Raw genomic sequence first — 24940 nt, 5'->3', positions numbered from 1 at the left:
GGGGTTATAATGGTCTGAGGCTGGGGCTGATGATCTCTGAGGGCACTTCCAACCTCAGGCATCCTGTGATTCACAACCAGAAGGAAATGAAACAGCTTTAGGAAGCCACAAAGATGATCCCAGGGCTGGAGCAGCTCTGCTGAGAGGCCAGGCTGAGGGAGCTGGGGGTGCTCAGCCTGGAGAAGAGAAGGCTCCAGGGGGACCTCAGAGCTGCCTGCCAGGACCTGAAGGGATCCTGCAGGAAGGCTGCAGAGAGACTTCTCCTGAGGGGGTCTGGGACAGGCCAAGGTGGAATGGTTTGGAGCTGAGGCAGAGCAGGGTCAGGCTGGAGCTGAGGAAGAAGTTGTTCAGTGCCAGGGTGCTGAGACTCTGGCACAGGCTGCCCAGGGAGGCTGTGGCTGCCTCCTGCCTGGGGGTGCTCAAGGCCAGGCTGGATGAGGCCCTGAGCAGCTGAGCCTAGCTGAGAGGTGTCCCTGGGCATGGTGGGGAGGGTGGAGGGGATGAGCTCTGAGCTCCCTTCCAGCCTGAGGCATTCTGGGATGATTCCATGAATCCTCTTCCAAACAGCTGGAGTACACTTGACAAGAAGAACATCTCCCCAGGCCCTGCCAGGTGGTTCACTCTCTCTTCTGGGCTTGGTTAGCAACCAAGGATGGGTTAGCAACCCATCCTTCAGCTGCAAAAAGCAGATTCTGAGTGGGTGCTTTGGTGGCCATGGTGGTGTTGGGCTGATGGTCTGGGAGGGCTTCCCCAGCCCAGGCCCTGCTGTGACTCCATGGAGCTTTGGTCTCCTTGTCTCTCCCACCAGACATGCTGTGGCAGCCTCTCTCCTCACTGCTGCACACAGAGGAATGTGTCCCAGTGGCTGGGATGGGTGTGCTGGGTGCCAGCCTGAGAGCAGAGCACACACAGGCTCTGCCTGCTTCCCCTGCTCACCCAAAGCATGGAGGGGAGATGGAGCTTGGGCAGCTCACCACCCCCCTCTGACCTGCACCTTTGTCTTCCAGACCTTTGCCCTGCTCCCCAGAGGCCTCTGCCCATAGATCCTTCCTAGGGCCCTTGGTCCTACACTGCCCCTGAGGTCTGCTTTAGGCATTGCTGCCTTGAGCAGGCTGGGCCAGTGGAGCTGTCCCTGCCCACAGCAGGGGGTTGGAGCTGGCTGATCTTGAAGCTGCCTTCCAACCCAACCCATTCTGTGATTCCATGAGGCTATATGCCAGGCTGTGCCAACAGCAGCAGCATGAGCAGGCCCCCAAAGCACAGCCTGTGCTGCAAGGCTGTGCTTTAAGCAGAAGGAGCACCAGAGATGCCAAGGTCCAGGAGCATCCAGCTGCAAGCAGAGATGAAGGCTCCACTCTGTGCCCAGCTGTCTGCAGGTCCACACCAGAGGTCAGGAGCAGTGGTGCAGGCCAGCAGCACACCTGGTGTAGCTCCTTCTGTGACAAGCACCACCACTGCTAGCCTTCCAGAGGCTCCATCAGAGCAGCCTGAGGCTTGGGCTGCAGACAGGGGGGATTGGGTCACTGGTGGAAGAGAGCATGGCAGAGCCTCAGGATCAGACTGGGATGAAGCCCTGAGGAAGTCTGCGTGGCTGGATGAGCTGAGGCACCTCAGGAGCACTTTGAAATGGACACAATCAGCAGCCTGAAGGAAGAGGACAGCAGGACCTCCAGCAGGGTAAGTGCCACCTCTGCCTTAGTGTTGTGGGGGAGACTTGTTTGAGCTGGAGAGGGCAGAGTGAGCCTGGAGATGAGGGAGAAATTCCTGGCAGTGGGGGTGGGGAGACCCTGGCACAGGCTGCCCAGGGAGGCTGTGGATGCCTCCTCCCTGGAGGTGTTGAAGGCCAGGCCTCCCAAGCTGGGCAGGTGGGAGGTGTCCCTGCCCATGGCAGGGGTTGGAGCTGGATGAGCTTTCAGGTCCCTTCCATTCTGTGGTGAGTGAGGAAGGAGAGAGCCCTGGGCTGTGACACGTGCAGGCTGTGTCACAGGAGCTGTGCCTAGCTGCAGCTGCCAGCAGCTGTGTTTCTAAAGCCACCTCCATTCCTCCTCATCTTCCTGGCCCATAACAGCCACCCAGGACACAGGATGGAGGCTCAGGACAAAGACAGAAAAGAGCTTGGCTGCCCTTCCCACCCTGCCTGCCCACACACCCCAGGAGAGGCTAAGGAGCTGGTAAGCTTCTCTGCTCCTGCCTGGGCACTTGGGAGTCAGGCAGAGGAGACTCAAACCCTTGCTGTCAGTTGGATTTACCTCCTGGCCCTCTAGTCTGACAGCTCTGGTTAAAAATAGAACCCCAATCCATGCTGCTCAGAGTACAAAGCCCTTGCTGAGCAGGACCATCCCTGCTGCTCCACACCTGGCACTGGCCAGGGGCAGAGTTCTCCTGGTGCCCCCAGGCAGCAGCAGCTCCTCTCAGTTAATGACCAAGTTTTGCACTCCCGTTACACTTGGTCCTCAAAACCTTGTCAGGAGGATATTCCCAGAGTCACAGATTGCATCAGGATGGAAGGGAGCCCCCAGTGTAATCCTGCCCAGCAGGCTGCCCAGGGACACAGCAAGGCTGAGCTTGGATGTCTGCAGGGATGGAGCCTCCACCACCTCCCTGGGCAGCCTGTGCCAGTGTCTCCCCACCCTCACTGTGCAGAACTTCCTCCTGATGTCCAACCTAACCCTGCCCTGCTCTAGTTCCAAACCCGTGCCCCTCATCCTATCCCCACAGCCCCTTCTGAGCAGTCCCTCCCCAGCCTGCCTGCAGCTCCCCTGCAGGTAATGAAGCATTTTGGCTATCTAACAGAGTTCTGGCATCAAGCAAAGTGCCTCTGAGTGCTTGGGTGGTTGGCTGGAGCCAGCCCTCCCCCATGGGCATTCTGTCAAGTGCTGCTGAGGTGCAGAGCAGCCCTGTGCAGAGGACAGGACAGGCTTGGTCCTCTCTAAAGGGTTGCTGTGAGCAGTTGGAGCACCTCAATGGCTTCTTACCTTCAAACCACATTGGAAGAGAACTGGATGATCTTGGAGGTCCCTTCCAACCCAACCCATGTGGTGCCAACCATTCTTCCTGTCCATGCCCACTCAGGTCTTGCTCTGAAGGAACAAAGAGGACTTTTACAGGCCACAAGCAGGTTCCTCCAGCTGCAGCATGGTGGAAGTCCCAGGCTGCAGCTCAGCTGTGGCACAGGAGGTGGAGGAGGGCTCTGTGAGCTGCCAAAGCATAGCACATGGGGTTTGTGTCCTTAGGAGGACCTTGGGAGTCTGTTGAGCCACTGCCACTCTCCAGATCCATGGGTAGGAAGAACAGCTGACCACCAGGAGAAGAGGAGGAGGACTTCATGGAGAGGACCTCCAAGAGCTGCCCTCTGCTCGCTCAGAGGCAGCAGGGGATCAGTGTGCCACAGGCAGAGTGGGGCCCAGCTCCTCAGCCAGGACCCCCAGAGCCATGTTGTGGAAGTGGATGATGAATCAGCTGAAGACCCTGAGAGCCAGCAGAGCCACCTGTGCTCATCTCCTCATGGCCTTGGTGCCCATGCCAGCCCCAGTAGCCTCATTTCATAGCTGCCATGTCTCAGGCCAAAAGGGACACTAAGGTGGGACCTGCCTGGCAGGTGACAGCCTGGCTCACTCTGTGTCTTCAACCAAGGCCAGAAGAACACCCAGCCATGACTGGAGAGGAGGAGGAAACTCCTGACAGCAAGGGTGGGGAGACACTGCAACAGGCTGCCCAGGAAGGCTGTGGATGTCCCCTCCCTGGAGACAGCTCTGGGCAAAGGGAGCAGCTTTGTCCTTTGCCTACAAATCCTGGCTGGAGAGGCCTGTGGGTGACCACCAGTGGGGTCAGTGGATGCTCACTGTGTGATATCCCTGGGGACATGAGCAAAGGCTTGCTCACTTCTCTCCCAGTATCTAAACCACAGAATCACAGAACATTAGGGGTTGGAAGGGACCTCTGGAGCTCACCCAGTCCTACCCCCTGCCAGAGAGGGCACCCAGGGCAGGGCACCCAGAACACAGCCAGCTGGGGCTGCAAAGCCTCCAGAGAAGGAGACTCCACAACCTCTCTGGGCAGCCTGCTCCAGGGCTCAGCACCCTCACAGGGACAAAGTTTCTCCTTCTGTTCCCATGGCACCTCCTCTGCTCCAGCTTGCAGCCCTCACCCCATGTCCTGTCCCAGGACACCACTGAGCAGAGCCTGGCCCCTTCTTGCTTCTGAAATGCTGGCTCATTAGTCTGTGTGGATGGGAAAAGCAGATGGGAATGGAGTTGTGGAGAAGGAGTGAGATAATGGAATCATGGAACTGTTTGGGTTGGCAAAGGCCTCCAAGATCACCCAGCCCAGCCACCAACCCAACCCCACCATGGCCACCAAAACCTGGCCCCAAGGGCCATGGCCAGGAACACCTCCAGGGATGGGGACTCCACCACCTCCCTGGGCAGCCACTGCCAGTCCCTGACCACTCTGGCAGCAAAAAAATCCCTCCTCATCTCCAGCCTCACCCTGCCCTGGCACAGCTTCAGGCCATCTCCACAGAGCACTGTGCAGATGCAGGTGCCAGCAGTGCTCAAAGCAGATGAAGCTTCTCTTGGCCCTTCCAGCTCTGGCTTTGGTGAGCCCCTGGGAGGTCTGCAAGCACACCATGTGCTGCCCAGCTGGGGGCAAACGAGATGCAGCTCTCAGCCAGGCAAAGCAAAGAACAGAGAGGGAGAAAGGAAGAACAGAGAGGGAGAAAGGAAGAACAGAGAGGGGGAAAGGAAGAACAGAGAGGGGGAAAGGAAGAACAGAGAGGGGGAAAGGAAGAACAGAGAGGGGGAAAGGAAGAACAGAGAGGGGGAAAGGAACAGATCCACCCAGAGGACCTGAGGCTACAGGAAGATCTTCAGTCTCACAGCCTTCTGCTGCCTGGTATCCCAGAAGCTGCCAGGGAACCAGCTGGCAATGTTGCTACCTGTGTGCAGGCAGGGGCTGGCCAAGGGCCAGCACAGGCTGTCAGTGCTGTGATTTGCTGTCCCTGACACCACAGACCTCAGAGCAGCACCACCAGCCTGCCCCAGCAGCTTTGTCCGCCCAGGAGCCTGTGGCTTCAGCCTTCACCCCTCTGCCCATGCTCCTCTGCTTACCCCCCCTGCAGCACCATCCTGCACTGCCTGGGCAGCAGGAGCTGGGAGGGCTGACAGGCAAAGCTCAGTCCTGCTCAGCTGCTGTCAGCCTGGAGCAGTCCCGGTTCTTGAGAGGTTAAAAGCCTTCAAGGCTGCTGCTTAGAGATGGAGCCTCTGAGCTTGAGCCTTTCTATGGCACAGCAGCAGCAGGTGAGCCAGGCTGGAGGGCATCTGAGCTCCCACATGAGGAAACATCACTGGTGTTTGCTCTCTTTGGGACTGACCTGGCTTTGCCTGCATGAGGAGACATCACAGGTGTAGGGAAGCTGTGCTCCTCTTTGAGGGTAGGATCATGGAGATCAACAGGAGGCTCTGGCCTCCACAACAGGAGCGGGGACAGGAGCACACCTTGCATGGAATCACAGAATGCCTTGGAAGGGACCTCCAAGACCATCCAGCTCCAGCCCCTGCCATGGGCAGGGACACCTCCCACCAGCCCAGGCTGCTCAAGGCCTCATCCAGCCTGGCCTGGAACACCTCCAGGGAGGGGGGGAAAGTGCCACATGGCTAGAGAAGTGATACCAGAGCTGTGTGAGACACCAAAGTCATTAAGCCACTTGTAAGAGCCATGGTCCTGTGCACACACAATCTGCCCCGAGTGGCATGTGGAGAAGGCTGCTGAAGAGGTCTGCAGAAGGCTGCTGAAGAGGTCTGGAGAGGGTTACTAATAAGCCTGTAGGTGGTTCCAAAGCCTGTCCTGGCCCATCAAGACCTGTCTCAGAAGCCTGCCGGTGCTGAAGAGCCGGAGCTGAGCCGCTGCTCGGCAGCTAATGTTCTCTGCCCTGCAGGATGCTTTGCTGCTGCCTCCAGGTGGGTCCTGGTGCTCCGGGAAATGACACTTGAAAGTAATGAATGCTAATGACAGCTAATGGCCTTGTCTGCAATTAGCGCTGCGGGATGGAGCCTTCCTCAGCTCCTCATCCCCGCCCTGCCCGGGGGCAGGCTGAGAAGCCCTCGGTGAGAGCAGCACCGTGTCTGTGTGCAGGGTGCTTGGCTGATGGCTTCCTCCCAGGGCTGGCCGCCACGCAAAGGGACTTCAGCTCTCTGAAGGCCTCTTGCAGGTGCAGCCAGGTGCCAGCAGCACTGGGTGTGCTCAGCACTGGTGCTGCCCTTTGCTGCAGGAGGGAGGGAAGGTTTGCAGTCACTGCAGCCAGGGGGCAGGAGGAGGATTCGGGGGGTTGCTCTTGGGTAAGCAGCGTGGCTCACAGAGTGGCCTCACCTCAGGAGGTTGAACCAAAGCAAGGGCAGAGCCCTGCCCCTGGGCAGGAGCAACCTCTGCACCAGCACAGGCTGCAATACTGTGTCCAGTTCTGGAGGCCCCAGTTCAAGAGGGACAGGGAACTGCTGGAGAGGGTCTGGCAAAGGGCTGTAAGGATGCTGAAGGGCCTGGAGCATCTCTGTGAGGAGGAAAGGCTGAGCCTGGGGCTGCTGAGTGACCTGGTTCTGTGTGACCTGGCAGTGGTGCTGGCAGTGACCAGGCTCTGTGTGACCTGGCAGTGGTGCTGCAGTGGTGCTGGCAGTGGTGCTGGCAGTGGCCTGTCTCTGTGTGACCTGGCAGCGGTGCTGGCAGTGAGCTGGCTCTGTGTGACCTGGCAGCGGTGCTGCCAGTGAGCTAGCTCTGTGTGACCTGGCAGTGAGCTGGCAGTGGTGCTGGCAGTGGTGCTGGCAGTGAGCTGGCTCTGTGTGACCTGGCAGTGGTACTGGCAGTGAGCTGGCTCTGTGTGACCTGGCAGTGAGCTGGCAGTGGTGCTGGCAGTGGTGCTGGCAGTGAGCTGGCTCTGTGTGACCTGGCAGTGAGCTGGCAGTGAGCTGGCTCTGTATGACCTGGCAGCGGTGCTGGCAGTGAGCTGGCTCTGTATGACCTGGCAGCGGTGCTGGCAGTGAGCTGGCTCTGTGTGACCTGGCAGTGAGCTGGCAGTGAGCTGGCTCTGTGTGACCTGGCAGCGGTACTGGCAGTGAGCTGGCTCTGTATGACCTGGCAGCGGTGCTGGCAGTGAGCTGGCTCTGTGTGACCTGGCAGCAGTGCTGGCAGTGAGCTGGCTCTGTGTGACCTGGCAGTGGTACTGGCAGTGAGCTGGCTCTGTGTGAGCTGGCAGCGGTGCTGGCAGTGAGCTGGCTCTGTGTGACTTGGCAGTGAGCTGGCAGTGAGCTGGCTCTGTGTGACCTGGCAGTGGTACTGGCAGTGAGCTGGCTCTGTGTGAGCTGGCAGCGGTGCTGGCAGTGAGCTGGCTCTGTGTGACCTGGCAGCGGTACTGGCAGTGAGCTGGCTCTGTATGACCTGGCAGCGGTGCTGGCAGTGAGCTGGCTCTGTGTGACCTGGCAGCAGTACTGGCAGTGAGCTGGCTCTGTGTGACCTGGCAGTGGTACTGGCAGTGAGCTGGCTCTGTGTGAGCTGGCAGCGGTGCTGGCAGTGAGCTGGCTCTGTGTGACTTGGCAGTGAGCTGGCAGTGAGCTGGCTCTGTGTGACCTGGCAGTGAGCTGGCTCTGTGTGGCCTGGCAGTGAGCTGGCAGTGGTGCTGGCAGTGGTGCTGGCAGTGAGCTGGCTCTGTGTGGCCTGGCAGTGAGCTGGCAGTGGTGCTGGCAGTGGTGCTGGCAGTGAGCTGGCTCTGTGTGACCTGGCAGTGAGCTGGCAGTGAGCTGGCTCTGTGTGAGCTGGCAGCAGTGCTGGCAGTGAGCTGGCAGTGAGCTGGCAGTGACCTGTCTCTGTGTGACCTGGCAGTGAGCTGGCAGTGGTGCTGGCAGTGAGCTGGCTCTGTGTGACCTGGCAGTGAGCTGGCAGCGGTGCTGGCAGTGAGCTGGCTCTGTGTGACCTGGCAGTGACCTGGCAGTGGTGTTGGCAGTGACCTGGCTCTGTGTGACCTGGCAGTGGTACTGGCAGTGAGCTGGCTCTGTGTGACCTGGCAGTGAGCTGGCAGTGGTGCTGGCTCTGTATGACCTGGCAGCGGTGCTGGCAGTGAGCTGGCTCTGTGTGACCTGGCAGTGACCTGGCAGTGGTGTTGGCAGTGACCTGGCTCTGTGTGACCTGGCAGTGGTACTGGCAGTGAGCTGGCTCTGTGTGACCTGGCAGTGAGCTGGCAGTGAGCTGGCTCTGTATGACCTGGCAGCGGTGCTGGCAGTGAGCTGGCTCTGTGTGACCTGGCAGTGGTACTGGCAGTGAGCTGGCTCTGTGTGAGCTGGCAGCGGTGCTGGCAGTGAGCTGGCTCTGTGTGACTTGGCAGTGAGCTGGCAGTGAGCTGGCTCTGTGTGACCTGGCAGCGGTGCTGGCAGTGAGCTGGCTCTGTGTGAGCTGGCAGTGAGCTGGCAGTGAGCTGGCTCTGTGTGACCTGGCAGCGGTGCTGGCAGTGAGCTGGCTCTGTGTGAGCTGGCAGCGGTGCTGGCAGTGAGCTGGCTCTGTGTGACTTGGCAGTGAGCTGGCAGTGAGCTGGCTCTGTGTGACCTGGCAGTGAGCTGGCTCTGTGTGACCTGGCAGTGAGCTGGCTCTGTGTGGCCTGGCAGTGAGCTGGCAGTGAGCTGGCTCTGTATGACCTGGCAGCGGTGCTGGCAGTGAGCTGGCTCTGTGTGACCTGGCAGTGGTACTGGCAGTGAGCTGGCTCTGTGTGAGCTGGCAGCGGTGCTGGCAGTGAGCTGGCTCTGTGTGACTTGGCAGTGAGCTGGCAGTGAGCTGGCTCTGTGTGACCTGGCAGCGGTGCTGGCAGTGAGCTGGCTCTGTGTGACTTGGCAGTGAGCTGGCAGTGAGCTGGCTCTGTGTGACCTGGCAGTGGTACTGGCAGTGAGCTGGCTCTGTGTGAGCTGGCAGCGGTGCTGGCAGTGAGCTGGCTCTGTGTGACCTGGCAGCGGTACTGGCAGTGAGCTGGCTCTGTATGACCTGGCAGCGGTGCTGGCAGTGAGCTGGCTCTGTGTGACCTGGCAGCAGTACTGGCAGTGAGCTGGCTCTGTGTGACCTGGCAGTGGTACTGGCAGTGAGCTGGCTCTGTGTGAGCTGGCAGCGGTGCTGGCAGTGAGCTGGCTCTGTGTGACTTGGCAGTGAGCTGGCAGTGAGCTGGCTCTGTGTGACCTGGCAGTGAGCTGGCTCTGTGTGGCCTGGCAGTGAGCTGGCAGTGGTGCTGGCAGTGGTGCTGGCAGTGAGCTGGCTCTGTGTGGCCTGGCAGTGAGCTGGCAGTGGTGCTGGCAGTGGTGCTGGCAGTGAGCTGGCTCTGTGTGACCTGGCAGTGAGCTGGCAGTGAGCTGGCTCTGTGTGAGCTGGCAGCAGTGCTGGCAGTGAGCTGGCAGTGAGCTGGCAGTGACCTGTCTCTGTGTGACCTGGCAGTGAGCTGGCAGTGGTGCTGGCAGTGAGCTGGCTCTGTGTGACCTGGCAGTGAGCTGGCAGCGGTGCTGGCAGTGAGCTGGCTCTGTGTGACCTGGCAGTGACCTGGCAGTGGTGTTGGCAGTGACCTGGCTCTGTGTGACCTGGCAGTGGTACTGGCAGTGAGCTGGCTCTGTGTGACCTGGCAGTGAGCTGGCAGTGGTGCTGGCTCTGTATGACCTGGCAGCGGTGCTGGCAGTGAGCTGGCTCTGTGTGACCTGGCAGTGACCTGGCAGTGGTGTTGGCAGTGACCTGGCTCTGTGTGACCTGGCAGTGGTACTGGCAGTGAGCTGGCTCTGTGTGACCTGGCAGTGAGCTGGCAGTGAGCTGGCTCTGTATGACCTGGCAGCGGTGCTGGCAGTGAGCTGGCTCTGTGTGACCTGGCAGTGGTACTGGCAGTGAGCTGGCTCTGTGTGAGCTGGCAGCGGTGCTGGCAGTGAGCTGGCTCTGTGTGACTTGGCAGTGAGCTGGCAGTGAGCTGGCTCTGTGTGACCTGGCAGCGGTGCTGGCAGTGAGCTGGCTCTGTGTGAGCTGGCAGTGAGCTGGCAGTGAGCTGGCTCTGTGTGACCTGGCAGCGGTGCTGGCAGTGAGCTGGCTCTGTGTGAGCTGGCAGCGGTGCTGGCAGTGAGCTGGCTCTGTGTGACTTGGCAGTGAGCTGGCAGTGAGCTGGCTCTGTGTGACCTGGCAGTGAGCTGGCTCTGTGTGACCTGGCAGTGAGCTGGCTCTGTGTGGCCTGGCAGTGAGCTGGCAGTGAGCTGGCTCTGTATGACCTGGCAGCGGTGCTGGCAGTGAGCTGGCTCTGTGTGACCTGGCAGCGGTACTGGCAGTGAGCTGGCTCTGTATGACCTGGCAGCGGTGCTGGCAGTGAGCTGGCTCTGTGTGACCTGGCAGTGGTACTGGCAGTGACCTGGCTCTGTGTGAGCTGGCAGCGGTGCTGGCAGTGAGCTGGCTCTGTGTGACTTGGCAGTGAGCTGGCAGTGAGCTGGCTCTGTGTGACTTGGCAGTGGTACTGGCAGTGAGCTGGCTCTGTGTGAGCTGGCAGTGAGCTGGCAGTGACCTGTCTCTGTGTGACCTGGCAGTGAGCTGGCAGTGGTGCTGGCAGTGAGCTGGCTCTGTGTGACCTGGCAGTGAGCTGGCAGCGGTGCTGGCAGTGAGCTGGCTCTGTGTGACCTGGCAGTGACCTGGCAGTGGTGTTGGCAGTGACCTGGCTCTGTGTGACCTGGCAGTGGTACTGGCAGTGAGCTGGCTCTGTGTGACCTGGCAGTGAGCTGGCAGTGGTGCTGGCTCTGTATGACCTGGCAGCGGTGCTGGCAGTGAGCTGGCTCTGTGTGACCTGGCAGTGACCTGGCAGTGGTGTTGGCAGTGACCTGGCTCTGTGTGACCTGGCAGTGGTACTGGCAGTGAGCTGGCTCTGTGTGACCTGGCAGTGAGCTGGCAGTGAGCTGGCTCTGTATGACCTGGCAGCGGTGCTGGCAGTGAGCTGGCTCTGTGTGACCTGGCAGTGGTACTGGCAGTGAGCTGGCTCTGTGTGAGCTGGCAGCGGTGCTGGCAGTGAGCTGGCTCTGTGTGACTTGGCAGTGAGCTGGCAGTGAGCTGGCTCTGTGTGACCTGGCAGCGGTGCTGGCAGTGAGCTGGCTCTGTGTGAGCTGGCAGTGAGCTGGCAGTGAGCTGGCTCTGTGTGACCTGGCAGCGGTGCTGGCAGTGAGCTGGCTCTGTGTGAGCTGGCAGCGGTGCTGGCAGTGAGCTGGCTCTGTGTGACTTGGCAGTGAGCTGGCAGTGAGCTGGCTCTGTGTGACCTGGCAGTGAGCTGGCTCTGTGTGACCTGGCAGTGAGCTGGCTCTGTGTGGCCTGGCAGTGAGCTGGCAGTGAGCTGGCTCTGTATGACCTGGCAGCGGTGCTGGCAGTGAGCTGGCTCTGTGTGACCTGGCAGCGGTACTGGCAGTGAGCTGGCTCTGTATGACCTGGCAGCGGTGCTGGCAGTGAGCTGGCTCTGTGTGACCTGGCAGTGGTACTGGCAGTGACCTGGCTCTGTGTGAGCTGGCAGCGGTGCTGGCAGTGAGCTGGCTCTGTGTGACTTGGCAGTGAGCTGGCAGTGAGCTGGCTCTGTGTGACCTGGCAGTGGTACTGGCAGTGAGCTGGCTCTGTGTGAGCTGGCAGTGAGCTGGCTCTGTGTGACCTGGCAGTGAGCTGGCTCTGTGTGGCCTGGCAGTGAGCTGGCAGTGGTGCTGGCAGTGGTGCTGGCAGTGAGCTGGCTCTGTGTGGCCTGGCAGTGAGCTGGCAGTGGTGCTGGCAGTGGTGCTGGCAGTGAGCTGGCTCTGTGTGACCTGGCAGTGAGCTGGCAGCAGTGCTGGCAGCAGTGCTGGCAGTGAGCTGGCAGTGACCTGTCTCTGTGTGACCTGGCAGTGAGCTGGCAGTGGTGCTGGCAGTGAGCTGGCTCTGTGTGACCTGGCAGTGAGCTGGCAGCGGTGCTGGCAGTGAGCTGGCTCTGTGTGACCTGGCAGTGACCTGGCAGTGGTGCTGGCAGTGACCTGGCTCTGTGTGACCTGGCAGTGAGCTGGCAGTGAACTGGCTCTGTGTGACCTGGCAGTGACCTGGCTCTGTGTGACCTGGCAGTGAGCTGGCAGTGACCTGGCTCTGTGTGACCAGGCAGTGAGCTGGCAGTGACCTGGCAGTGACCTGGCAGTGACCTGGCTCTGTGTGACCTGGCAGCAGTGCTGGCAGTGACCTGGCTCTGTGTGACCTGGCAGTGAGCTGGCAGCGGTGCTGGCAGTGAGCTGGCTCTGTGTGACCTGGCAGTGAGCTGGCAGTGAGCTGGCAGCAGTGCTGGCAGTGAGCTGGCAGTGAGCTGGCAGCAGTGCTGGCAGTGACCTGGCTCTGTGTGACCTGGCAGTGGTGCTGGCAGTGAGCTGGCTCTGTGTGACCTGGCTCTGTGTGAGCTGTCAGTGACCTGGCAGTGAGCTGGCAGCGGTGCTGGCAGTGACCTGGCTCTGTGTGAGCTGGCAGTGAGCTGGCAGTGAGCTGGCAGTGAGCTGGCAGTGACCTGGCCCTGTGTGAGCTGGCAGTGAGCTGGCAGTGACCTGGCTCTCTGGCTCTCTTGCAGCGTGCCTGACTATTACGACTACGGCCCCGGGGCGAGCGAGGAGGCCTTCGGCAGCTACGGTAAGCTCTGCTCCATCCCCAGCCCAGGGCGAGGGCAAAGGAGAGCTGCTGCTGGCGGCTCAGGCATTGCTTCCCCTGGTGGGATCATGTGGAATGGCCTGGGCTGGAAGGGACCTGAAAGACCACCCTGCTCCAACCCTCTGCCGTAGGCAGGGGCAGCTCCCACCAGCCCAGGCTGCTGGATGATCTTGAAGGTCCCTTCCAACCCAGACCATCCTGTGACTCTGTGACTGTTCCACTGCTTTGTTATTGTCTCATTTATTTCCTGGTGCTGTTTGTCCTGCAGAGTCTGCTCTGTGATTAGAGAGACCTTAAATCACAGTGAGAGTTTGTGCTGAACCAGGAGCAGCACAATAATGATGGAACCTGGGCAGGAAAGAGTGCCTGGAGGGCACAGCTTACACAGTGCTGCTCCAAGGGGGGACTGGAGAGACCTTGCCTGAGCAGGCAGAGATGCTCAGACTTCATTGCCAGCAGCTCAGGCATTGAGGGGCTGGAGCAGGACCACAGAGGGGCTACAGAGCTGGGGAAGAGTCTGGAGAAGAGGGCTGGGGAGGAGCAGCTGAGGGAGCTGGGGGTGTTGAGTGTGGAGAAGAGGAGGCTGAGGGAGACCTCACTGCTCTCTCCAGCTCCCTGAGAGGAGGCTGCAGGGAGCTGGGGGTTGGGTTCTGCTCCCTAGGCTCAGGTGATAGAAGGAGAGGAAATGTGCTGGAATTGTGCCAGGGGAGGCTTAGGTTGGAGAGAGGAAAAATTTCCTTGGTGCAAGAGTGGTCAGGGACTGGCAGAGGCTGCCCAGGGAGGTGGTGGAATCCCCATCCCTGGAGGGGTTCCAGAAAGCTGTGGCCATGGCACTTGGGGCCAGGGTTTGGTGGCCATGGTGGGGCTGGGCTGGGTGATCTCTGAGGGCTTCCCCACCCCAAGATCTGTGTGACTCTGTGCCTGGCAGTTCAAGGTTAGCAGTCTCTATTCCTACAGAGTTCTTTTTTTGTCTCCTCCCTGCCCTGCCCTGCTTCCCTGGCTCCTGCACAGGAGGCAGATCATCAGATGCTGTCCCCAGCCCAGCACCTTGGTGTCACTGAGGAGAAAGTGAGCTCCGAGCTCTCGTAGCTCGCGCTGGCAGCTGAGTGACACAGCCTGACCTGCAGGTTAAATTCCCTGCAGGATCTGTGCCTCTCTGCATTGGTCACAGAGCCACAGAATGGGTGAGGTTGGAAGGGATCTCTGGAGGTCATCTTGTCCAGCTCTGCTGTTGAAGCAGAGTCCCCCAGAGCTGTTTCTCCCAGACTGGCTGTTTTTCAACTGGCTTTTGAGGATGCCCAGGGTGGGAGACTCTGCAGCCTCCCTGGGCAACTGTGCCAGAGCCTGGTTACACTTACAGTGCAGAAGTGTTTCCTGATGCTCAGAGGAACACTTGAATGTGTGCCCACTCTCTCTGGCACCACTGGGAGGAGACTGGCTCTGTCTTTACACCCTTGCCTTCAGGTGTTTGTGTGTGGTGGGCTTGGTAGAGCAGGGCTGATGGTTGGGCTCAATGATCTTGAAGGTCTTTTCTAACCTAAATGATTCTGTAGGCTTCTCCAATGGGTTGGGTTGGAAGAGACCTTCAAGACCATGCAGTTCCAACCCCCCTGCCATGGGCAGGGACACCTCCCACCAGCCTCATCCAGCCTGGCCTTGAACACCTCCAGGGAGGGAGGGGGCAGCCACAGCCTCCCTGTCTCCCCACCCTTACACAAGACAAGGACAACTCTTCTCCATGTGGGTTTATGGGGAGAGCTCCTGCCCTGGATAATGCTGGACCTTACTGATGAGCTGGTGTAGGGCAGAGCTTCCATTGCTTCGTGCTTCTCATGGCAGGAGAGGTCTGGGGGCTTGCCAGAGAGGCAGCACAGAGTTCTCCCCAGAGATTCCCTGCAGTTTCCAGTGTGCTCATCCAGAAGGCAAAGGGCTGCCTTCTGCTGGGGCTCCTCCTCAGCTGATCCCTGGCACTTCCCTGCTGGTGCTCAGGCTCTTCAGCAGCTCTCAGAGCACCCTGGGAAGCAGGAATTCCTGGCTCAGCCTGGCAGCCAACAAGCCACAGCAGAGAGTCTGAAACAATTACCCAGGGTGCGACAAGCAGCAGAGGTGGCAACGTCCTGCACCCCACGCACTGCCCACCGCCAGTGCCCTGAGCTCTCCCCACCTCTGTACAGAGTAACCACCCCAGAAGCAGAGGTTTTGTTCCTCAGGGAAAGAAAATGATCTCATTCAGGATTGCAAGCAGCTGCTGCCTGCCTGAGAGCACCAGGGGCAAAATGGCAAAGCAGCCGGAGCCATTCTCTGTGCTGCGCAGACCCTCACTGCCTGACCTGAGCACCTCCTCCTGGCTACCTCTCCAAAGTCACTGGCCACAGATGACTAGAACTGCCCCAGGGCTGTGGGCAGCAGTCAGAAGTGAACTCAGCCGCCAGGAAGAAGAGGTGGTGAGGTCTCTGCTGCTGCAGGGAGTGAGGACTGAGCTCAGCTGTGAGCTCATCAGGACACCAGAGCTTGGTATGCGCATCACACACTGCTGCCACCTCAGGTTTTGTTCCCCAGCAGCTGCTGATGGGCTTCTGCCTTTTAATTACTCCTGGGGTTGCCCTCTTTGCATTTCTGATAGAATTTGATTCAAGGCTGGAAAATTCCAGTACAGGGTCGCAGAGTGTTCATGGAATCATGGAATGGGTTGGCTTGGAAGAGACCTTCAGGATCAGCCAGTCCCAACCCCCTGCCATGGGCAGGGACACCTCCCACCAGCCCCAGGTTGCTCAGGGCCTCATCCAGCCTGAACACCTCCAGGGAGGAGGCATCCACAGCCTCCCTGGGCAACCTGTGCCAGGGTCTCCCCAGCCTCACAGTTAGAAATTTCTTCTCCAGTCTCCATCTCCCCTCCTGGCACTCCCAGCCTTTGCAGCCTTAGTAGACTGAAGAGCAGGGCAGGAGTGCACTAAGTGTGTCGGTCTTGACCCTTGCACCAGAAGACAACTGAGCAAGTGTCAGCCCCTGCTTGGGGCAGGTGGCACCACTGTGACCTTTACTGTGCTTTCAGTGCTGCCCAGGTGAAACAGGGAGACACCAGTGACAGGAGGCACTGGTACAGGCTGGGAGGCACGGGAGCAGGTCGCCCAGGGAGGTTGTGGATTCCTCCTCCCCTGCTCCTTCAGCCTCTCCTCATAGCAGAGGTGTTCCAGACAGGTGTGGCCATGGCACCTGGGGCCAGGGTCTAATGGCTATGGGGGTGCTGGGTTGATGGTTGGACTGGATGATCCCAGAGGGCTTTACCAACCCAAACTCTTCCCTGGTTCTATGATTCCACAAACTATCTGGCAGAGCAGGTTCCTGAGTGCAGAAGCTCCACGGCTGCCTATCACTTTTCTCCCTGTTTCCTTTCTTGTGGTCTCAGAGGGCAGCCAAGACCCAGCTCTCACCTCTCCATGACCCAACTCCTCACCTTATTCACACCCCAGCTGCACCAGATGCCACTCACCTTGCTGCCTAACTCCAGAGCCAGAAGCTCACAGCATCAGACACCTTCTGAGCTCCAGGGCTGACCGAAGCCTTGAGCAGCTGAGTCTAGCTGAGAGGTGACCCTGCCCGTGGTGGGGAGGGGTCGATGAGCTCTGAGGTCCCTTCCAGCCTGGGCCATCCAGTGATGACTCCATGACTGCAGAGCCCCTCGTTCCCTGCTGCAGGTGCAGCAGTCAGTGCTGTCGGGCCTGAGCTGGCCAGCTTGCCAGGTTAGTTTCCAGGGGAGGATAAAGCAGCGGATCCCAAGCCCAGCCCTGTTTGCCGTCTCTGCAGCTGGCACCCAGGCCGTGGAGAAGGCTGCCAGCCCCTGGCACGGCCTCAGCCTGTTGTGTCCAGGGGAGCTGTTCACAAACCAATCTTTCTCTCCTCTGTTTTTAGCACCAGAAGAATGGGCCACAACCCGTTCCAGCCTAAAGGCACCACCTGCAAGGTCAGCCAGAGGGGGTTACAGGGAACACCCCTATGGTAGATATTGAAGGTCCTGCTCACCTGTGACCTCGTCTCAAAGACAATTAATAGCCTGTGGTCTCCACAGAAGCAGCACCAAGACAAGTAATAGTCCATTTCTTTTCTACCCTAGGGCTTACTGCTCCTTCTTAGCCTCTGTGCTCCTGCCTCTCCTACAGCACTGAGGGGCAGCAGGAGAATTTTCTAGCACGGACTTACCCCCCCTGAGACAAAGCCCCCTGGCAAGCACTGTCTGAGCCCCTGCAGATGCTGTTCTGTTGCTTGTACCATTGCTGTCTGTACCCTGCCAAGCATGACACTGCTCAGAGCTGCAGCCTCTCGGGGCTCAGGCTTTCTCTAGGGCTGCTGAAGGACTAGATGAATTTCCCCCCTTTGCTTTTCCCCTTTCCTTTCCCCTCCCCTCCCCCCCTTTTCTTCCCCCTTTCTTCCTTTTTTCCATTTCCTCCCTTTTTCCCCCTTTTTTTTAGCTTTTCCCCCCTTTTATTTTGCCTTTTTCCCTCCTTCCCCTCTTTTTTCTCTCCTTTTTTCCCCCCACCCTTTCCCCCCCCCCCTCCTTTCACCTCCTTCTCCCCCCTTTCCCTCCCTTTTCCCCCCTTTTCCTCTCTCGCTGTGCCCACTCTGAGCCAGCCACCGGGCCAGCTGCAGCTGAGCTGTTCTGCCCTGTCTCTCGAGTAGCTGTGAGTTTAGATGGAGCTGTGGGTCCCCACTTTGTCCCTCTACTTTCCCTGCTGTTTGGGGGTGGGGGCCAAGCAGCTGCTGTTGTCTGTAGCCACCTGAGCTGTGCAGTGTCTGAAGCTGTATCTGTGAACAGAAACCAACTCACCCCGAGCTCCATCTGTAAGCCTCTCTAAATAGGAGACCATAACTCTGTCAAATGTTTGCCATAACTTGTCAATAAAGCTGAAGCCTTTTGTAACCAACTAAATTTGGGATTGTTTTCTAGCTTTAAATGCCTGCTTTGATTGATTCATTTATCTATCTTTCTTTTCAAGAGATGCCTACCTACCTACCTACCTAAAAACTGCTTTTTCTCTAAAACTCACAACACAAGCAAAAGGAACCCAGGCCTGCTCTAAGCTTTGCCTTTACTTCTTGTGTAAGACTTTAAAAGCTGTATTAATCACTTCTGGTTGTTAAGGAACTTAAAAGCTAACCTCCTAACCTGTGACCTGAACCGTGGGCAGCACCCACTCCTGTACGAGGTGGGGATGGAGACCAATGCTTTAGCACAATAAATGGATTTTAAACTAGCCTCTTAAGCTTGATCTTGCTAAACACCAACTCTTGATTGCCTTGTCTGCATTAGCATGGCTCTGCTGAGAGTGTAATGGAGTTTAAAGAGGTAAGATGACCACTTACCACCCTTAGCCTGTCTAAACGCCAGTCCCTCAACCTCGGAGCTTCCCCACGCATTAAATCTCCCATCCGACATGTGAGCATCGCATAGCCCTCACCTCTCTTGTCTTCACTCGCCAGAGTGCCTCGGCTGCATCTCTCGTAGTCCCCAGCACACCATCGGTGTCCCTGCCCCCTGTTGGTGCTCCGCCTCAGCAGCTCTGTCTGTAATTCGCAGCGCTAGAGCCCAGCCCTCGGCGGCAGTGTTGAGGGCTGCTGTTGGTTTGAGACTATCAGACTTGATGGCTAAGGACTGGAGGGATGGCTAAACGCTAACCAGGTAACACCCAGAGTGGCACCACTCGTCTTAAATATCCTCAGTGACTAAGCTACTGGTAGTTAAAAAAGTAAACCTGCCAACAGCTAACAAGTAGGTGCCCAGGCCGCTAAACCAGCTAATTAACCAATTAACTAGTGACAACCGAGCTCTGCCACCAGACCTAACCCTCAGGGCACTAAACCAGCACTAAAATTAACCATAACAGTAAAGCAACTCTTGCTAACCACAAAGCTAGAGCCTAAATTGTGATGAAAGAGGGAAAGCAACCGAGCAAACCAAGCCAGCCAAGCCCAACCACTCCACGGAAGACTCGGTGGTAGGGATGCCAAGACTTGGACCTCTGGTGCAGCCTGTGTGTGGGAGGAGGCTCTTTGTCAGTGTCCTTGGTTTACTTTTTTTGCTGAGAGCAGAGTGCAGTGTGTGAGCAGCCCCTGCAGCTGCAGTTGCATGCTGGCTGGTCTGCAGTAGCTGAGCTGTGTGCTGTCCTGTGCGGTGCTGCTGCCCGCAGGCTCTCACTCACTCTCTCCTCTCTCACTCTTGCAGGGGCTGGAGCGCCGCAGAGCTGAGCAGCAGATCTGCTGGGAGCTGCCAGGTGAGCTCTGAGGGGGGTCAGGCTTGAGGGGGGTGCTGCTCATGGCCTGCTTTGGTTTGGCCCTGCCTCTGGACTGGCACAGAGACATGAGATTGAACACATCCAAGTGCCAGGTTCTACACATTGGCCACACCAATCCCAGGCAGTGCTACAGGCTGGGGTCAGAGTGGCTGAGAGCAGCCAGGGAGAAAGGCACCTGGGGGTGCTGGTTGAGAGCAGGCTGAACATGAGCCTGCAGTGTGCCCAGGTGGCCAAGAAGGCCAAGGGCATCCTGGCCTGCATCAGGAAGAGTGTGGCCAGCAGGAGCAGGGAGGTCATTGTGCCCTGTGCTCAGCACTGCTTAGGCCACACCTTGAGTCCTGTGTCCAGTTCTGGGCCCCTCAGGTTAGGAAAGATGTTGAGGGGCTGGAAGGTGTCCAGAGAAGGGCAAGAAAGCTGGGGAGGGGTCTGGAGCACAGCCCTGTGAGGAGAGGCTGAGGGAGCTGGGGTTGCTTAGCCTGGAGAAGAGGAGGCTCAGGGGAGACCTTCTTGCTGTCTGCAACTCCCTGAAGGGAGGTTGTAGCCAGGTGGGGGTTGGTCTCTTCTGCCAGGCACCCAGCACCAGAACAAGAGGACACAGTCTGAAGCTGTGCCAGGGGAGGTTTAGGCTGGATGTTAGGAAGAAGTGCTGCTGGCCACACCAGCCCTGATCCAGGCCAAGGTGCCATATGGATGTGACAACTCATTCTGTGCTCCCCAGGGAAGATGTCCACCCAGCTTTGTCTTGGTTGCAGGGTTGTGGAGCCCTGGAGGGGAGCTGTAACTTCTGAGTGCTGTCCCAGGAGAGCCTGCAGCACTGCTGGCAGCAGCTCAGTGGGACCCTGCACAGCCCTGAGCCCTGCACCTGCCATTGCCATCCTCCCTGGGATGTGCCAGCACCTGGCCTTACAGTGGTCTCCATCCCCCCAGGTGAGCTCTGGTGTTTGTCTGGCTGCAGTTTGTGTCAGGGCATGGAACACCTGAAGGGATTCTGCAGGAGGGCTTCAGAGGAACTTCTCCTGAGGGGGTCTGGGACAGGCCAAGGGGGAATGGTTTGGAGCTGAGGCAGAGCAGGGTCAGGCTGGAGCTGAGGAAGAAGTTGTTCAGTGCCAGGGTGCTGAGACTCTGGCACAGGCTGCCCAGGGAGGCTGTGGCTGCCTCCTGCCTGGGGGTGCTCAAGGCCAGGCTGGATGAGGTCCTGAGCAACCTGGGCTGGTGGGAGGTGTCCCTGGGCATGGTGGCCAGAGCAAAGGTCCTGTGCTGGCCCTGCAGAGCCTTGGGTTGGAGCCCATTGGATTTCCTCACCCATTTCTCATGGCAGCTCTGACCAAGCCTCCCTTGCCAGGTGCAGAGCACTTCCTGGTGTGCCCCAGGACTGCTTCCCAGGATGAGGCAGCTGCTCCTGGCTGAGAGGAGCTGAGAGGAACATCAGATGGATGCCCAGCAAGTGAGTGCTCCTGTCAGTGCTGCTGTGGGTGGCTGCAGACAGCAGCTCTGTGCTGGGTGACTGCTGCCTTTCTGTGCTGACTGCTGCTGTATTGCTTACAGCTTCCCTTGGAGCTCCCTGGGGAGAGACAGACAGACTCCCTGCAGGAGGAACTGGGCAGCAGAAGCATCAGTGACTGAGTAAGGATCTCTACAGACACAGCTGGTGGAGGAGGTGGTGGCTCTTGCCCTGTGTCTGTGTGCACTGAGCCAGGCTGCAGAGCCACTGCCTGTCTGTAGGCTCTGGCTGCAGCCCCACAGCCTGCTTCTGGCACACCCTGCACAGGGACATTTGGCTGGGCCACAAGCAGCTGCCAACCACTCAGCTTGGCAGAGCTGTTCCCTGGGGTCCCTTCCAACCTGGCATTCTGTGACTCTGAGGTTCATCCAGGCAATGTGTGGCCTTGCCTGTCCCTCCTTTAACACATCCAAGTGCCAGGGTCTGCACATTGGCCACAACAACCCCAGGCAGTGCTACAGGCTGGGGTCAGAGTGGCTGAGAGCAGCCAGGCAGAGAGGGACCTGGGGGTGCTGGTTGAGAGTAGGCTGAACATGAGCCTGCAGTGTGCCCAGGTGGCCAAGAAGGCCAATGGCATCCTGGCCTGCATCAGGAACAGTGTGGCCAGCAGGAGCAGGGAGGTCATTGTGCCCTGTGCTCAGCACTGCTTAGGCCACACCTTGAGTCCTGTGTCCAGTTCTGGGCCCCTCAGGTTAGGCAAGATGTTGAGTTGCTGGAAGGTGTCCAGAGAAGGGCAAGAAAGCTGGGGAGGGGTCTGGAGCACAGCCCTGTGAGGAGAGGCTGAGGGAGCTGGGGTTGCTTAGCCTGGAGAAGAGGAGGCTCAGGGGAGACCTTCTAGCTCTCTCCAACTCCCTGAAGGGAGGTTGTAGCCAGGTGGGGGTTGGTCTCTTCTCCCAGGCAAGCAGCACCAGAAGAAGAGGACACAGTCTCAAGCTGTGCCAGGGGAGGTTTAGGCTGGATGTTAGGAAGAAGTTCTTCCCAGCAAGAGAGATTGGCCATTGGAATGTGCTGCTCAGGGAGGTGGTGGAGTCACCATCCCTGGAGGTGTTTAGGAAGAGCCTGGATGAGGCACTTGGTGCCATGGTTTAGTTGATTAGATGGTGTTGGGTGATAGGTTGGACTTGATGATCTCAGAGGTCTTTTCCAACCTGGTCTGGTCTATCCTATCCTATCCTATCCTATCCTATCCTACCCTATCCTATCCTATCCTATCCTATCCTATCCTATCCTACCCTATCCTATCCTATCCTATCCTACTCCTGGCACTGTGGCTGCTCTCAAGCTTACACCCAAGCTCACTGCTGTGCCTTCTGCTTTGGAGGTTGGCACAGCTGATCCCTGTGGTGCCTTCCAAGCTGGCATTCTGTGACTGTGTGCCCAGAGGATGAGTGGAGTGTGAGTGACCAGAGACTTTGCACAGGCTCACAGAGCAGACCTCTATGGTCCCTGAGTCCAACCAGGACTCCTCAGCCTGAGGCTGTGAGTTGTCAGATTTCAGTGAGCATCCTTGCAGCTCCTTGTTGGGAGTGGAGAGCAGTGCTGCAGCTCTGTTGAGTCCATGCCTGTTGTGGGCCTTGAGCTGCACCATGCATGGCTCTGCTCTGCTCCTGCTGGATGTGCTGTGTCCTGACTGGATCCTTCTCCATTCTCTTTCTCCAGGTGCTGAGGTTTTAATGCAGAGGATCAAAGCTGCAGTGCAGAGCAGTGTGAAGTACTGCCCTGGGAAAGGTCAGGCTGGCTCATTACAGCCTCATCATCCAGAGGAACAGAGGAGTTCAGTGTCCTGCCAGCAGGGCCCTCTGGAGAAGACATGAACCAAGAACTGGAAGTGGCCCAAGGCCCCCCCTGCCCTGTGACAAGGATTGTAAGAGCACACCCAATAAAACTGCTGCTGCTCTCCTGGCCTGCCTGTGCATCCTGCCTGCAGTTCCAGAGCCTGAGCAGAGCCTCCACACCTGCTGCTGGGCTCAGGTCCTTCACAACCCTCCTCCTGCTTACACAGCCCAGGCTGGACAAGGCCTTGAGCGGCCTGGGCTGGTGGGAGGGGTCCCTGCCCATGGCAGGATGCTGGAGGATCTTGAAGGTCCCTTCCAGCCAAACCCATCCTGTGACTCTCAGCAGCTCTGCCCTGGTTTTGGCTGGGAGAGAGTTCATTTGCTCCTAGCAGCTCCTAAGTGCTGTGCTCTGCATTTAGTGTGACGATGCTGTTGGTGCCACACTGAGGTTTCAGTTGCTGCTGAACAGCCACTGTCCTAAGTGAAGGATGCTTCAGCTTCCCATGCTCTGCCAGCCAGCAGTGAGGGAACATGGCCAGGAACAGCTGAACAGCTAAAGGGATGTTCCATCCTCTGAGGGGTGTTCCATACCACCATGCTCTGTGTATGAACTGGAGGGAGCTGGCTAGGAGGGGCAGATCTCTGCCTGGTTCAGAAGGGCCAGGGATCTACTGAAGACAGTCCAGGGGAGGCTGTGAGGATGCTGAAGGGCCTGGAGCATCTCTGCTGTGAGGAAAGGCTGAGAGCCCTGGGGCTGAGAGCCTGGAGAGGAGAAGGCTGAGAGGGGATCTGAGCAATGCCTGTAAATATCTGAGGGGTGGGGGGCAAGAAGGGGCCAGGCTCTGGTCAGTGGTGTCCTGGGACAGGACAAGGGGCAGTGGCCACCAGCTGGAAGCCAGGAGGTTCCACCTCAGCAGGAGGAGAAAGTTCCTTGGTGTGAGGGTGCTGAGCCCTGGAGCAGGCTGCCCAGAGAGGCTGTGGAGTCTCCTTCTCTGGAGGCTTTGCAGCCCCAGCTGGCTGTGTTCTGTGTGCCCTGCCCTGGCAGGGGCTTGGAGTGGGTGAGCTCCAGAGGCACCTTCTAACCCCTACCCTTCTGTGGTTCCACTCAGTCAGGAGGTAGCAAGCAGCTGTGCATCACTCATCCTTTGCTGGGGTTCCTTCCCCCCTCGGTGTTGCCTCCCTTGTTGCTGCTGTTCCTGCTGTTATTTTAGGTCAGATGTTAAACTGCTCAGCCCAGAGCTTTCCTCAGCTGGGAGGCTGATCTGGAAAATCCAGCCCACAGCTGCCTCCAGAGCTGCTTCTGATCCCTTTCACCTGAAGTGTTTCAGGCCTTGAGCATCTTCCTGGAAACAGCTTGAGGGGTAAAGAGCTGCTCCAAGGGGGAAAGCAGCAGCTGGGAGCTAGAAGCCTGTAGGCTGCTTTTGCAGACAGCTTTGTCATCACCTGGAGCTGCTGTGCTGTTTTTAGCCGAGGATGAGGCACTCTGCATGGAAATGTCTCTTAAAGAGCCTTGGATGCATTTTTCTTTTGGAGCTGGTGAAGGTGGCTCCCAGTGTGCACATTGCTCAGCGTGCTCAGACATCATCCTGTGCACACAGAGCCCACTGCAGTCTGCACCTCCCACAGAACCACAGAACTCTTTGGGTTGGCAAAGCCCTCTGAGATCAGCCAGCCCAACCCCACCATGGCCTCTAAAGGCCCCAGCTGCCATGGCCACAGCTTTCTGGAGCCCCTCCAGGGATGGGGACTCCACCACCTCCCTGGGCAGCCTCTGCCAGTCCCTGACCACTCTTGCAGCAAAGAAATTTTTCCTCCCCTCCAACCTAACCCTCCCCTGGCACAGTTCCAGACCATTTCCTCTCATTCCATCAGCTCATACCAAGGGAAGATACCGAGTCCAGCCTCCTCTCAGGGAGCTGCAGAGAGCAATGAGGGCTCCCTCAGCCTCCTCTTCTCCACACTGAACACCCCCAGCTCCCTGCAGCCTCCTCTCAGGGAGCTGGAGAGAGCAAGGAGGTCTCCCTCAGCCTCCTCTTCTCCACACTCAACACCCCCAGCTCCCTGCAGCCTCCTCTCAGGGAGCTGGAGAGAGCAAGGAGGTCTCCCTCAGCCTCCTCTTCTCCACACTCAACACCCCCAGCTCCCTCAGCTGCTCCTCCCCAGCCCTGTTCTCTAGGTGGATAAGATTTGCATCCTTTGGTGCTATTTCCTTCTTGTCCCCACCTCAAGAGAATGCTGATGTCCCCAACCCTTTCTGAGGAGAGGGCTGGAGCTGGAGAAGCCACCAAGTGCTGCTGCTGCTGCTCTCCCAGATCCGATGCCCCCCTGGCATCCACGAACGCAAGCTGAGCACCAGGAGCTGGGGACTGACACCTCACTGCAGCAAGGCACAGCCAGCGATGCTGGCACCCACTCAACAGCACAAAAATAGCCAATTTGCATCCAAGCTTCTCCTGCTGACAGCATAATGATGCCATCAGGACTGCCGGGGAAAGAGAGGAGCTCCCCAGAGCCTCTGCGCGGCAGCAGCGCGCCGCTCCGGCTGTGTGTGGGGCGCGGGCTGCTCCTCGCTGTGACTGGAAGGTGCCCTCCAACAACCTCCTGCGGCAGGGGGGGCTGGCAAGCAGGCAGCACTGCAGAGAGCTCCAACAGGACGTTCTGTAAGCAGGGCTGCCGGCTGGGGATCTCCTCGCAGCAAGTTTGCCTTGCAG

At 58.6% G+C, this 24940-nt stretch overlaps 1 protein-coding gene across 1 annotated transcript in view; it reads left to right on the top strand.

Annotated features, from left to right (window-relative positions):
* Positions 1-18876, top strand: part of KHDRBS2 (KH RNA binding domain containing, signal transduction associated 2) — a 73340-nt gene extending 54464 nt beyond the window's left edge. The window contains 2 exon segments of the mRNA XM_068153425.1: positions 12590-12648; positions 16576-18876. Of these exon segments, the coding sequence (XP_068009526.1) occupies positions 12590-12648; positions 16576-16673 (157 nt within the window). The 3' untranslated portion in view covers positions 16674-18876.
* Positions 18877-24940: the final 6064 nt, after the last annotated feature.

This window comes from Melanerpes formicivorus, unplaced genomic scaffold (genome assembly GCF_026170545.1).
Source record: "Melanerpes formicivorus ecotype bairdi unplaced genomic scaffold, bMelFor1.0.p_v2 SCAF_26, whole genome shotgun sequence".
Classification (NCBI taxonomy): Eukaryota; Metazoa; Chordata; class Aves; order Piciformes; family Picidae; genus Melanerpes; species Melanerpes formicivorus.
This window is presented reverse-complemented; position numbering and strand designations above follow the sequence as displayed.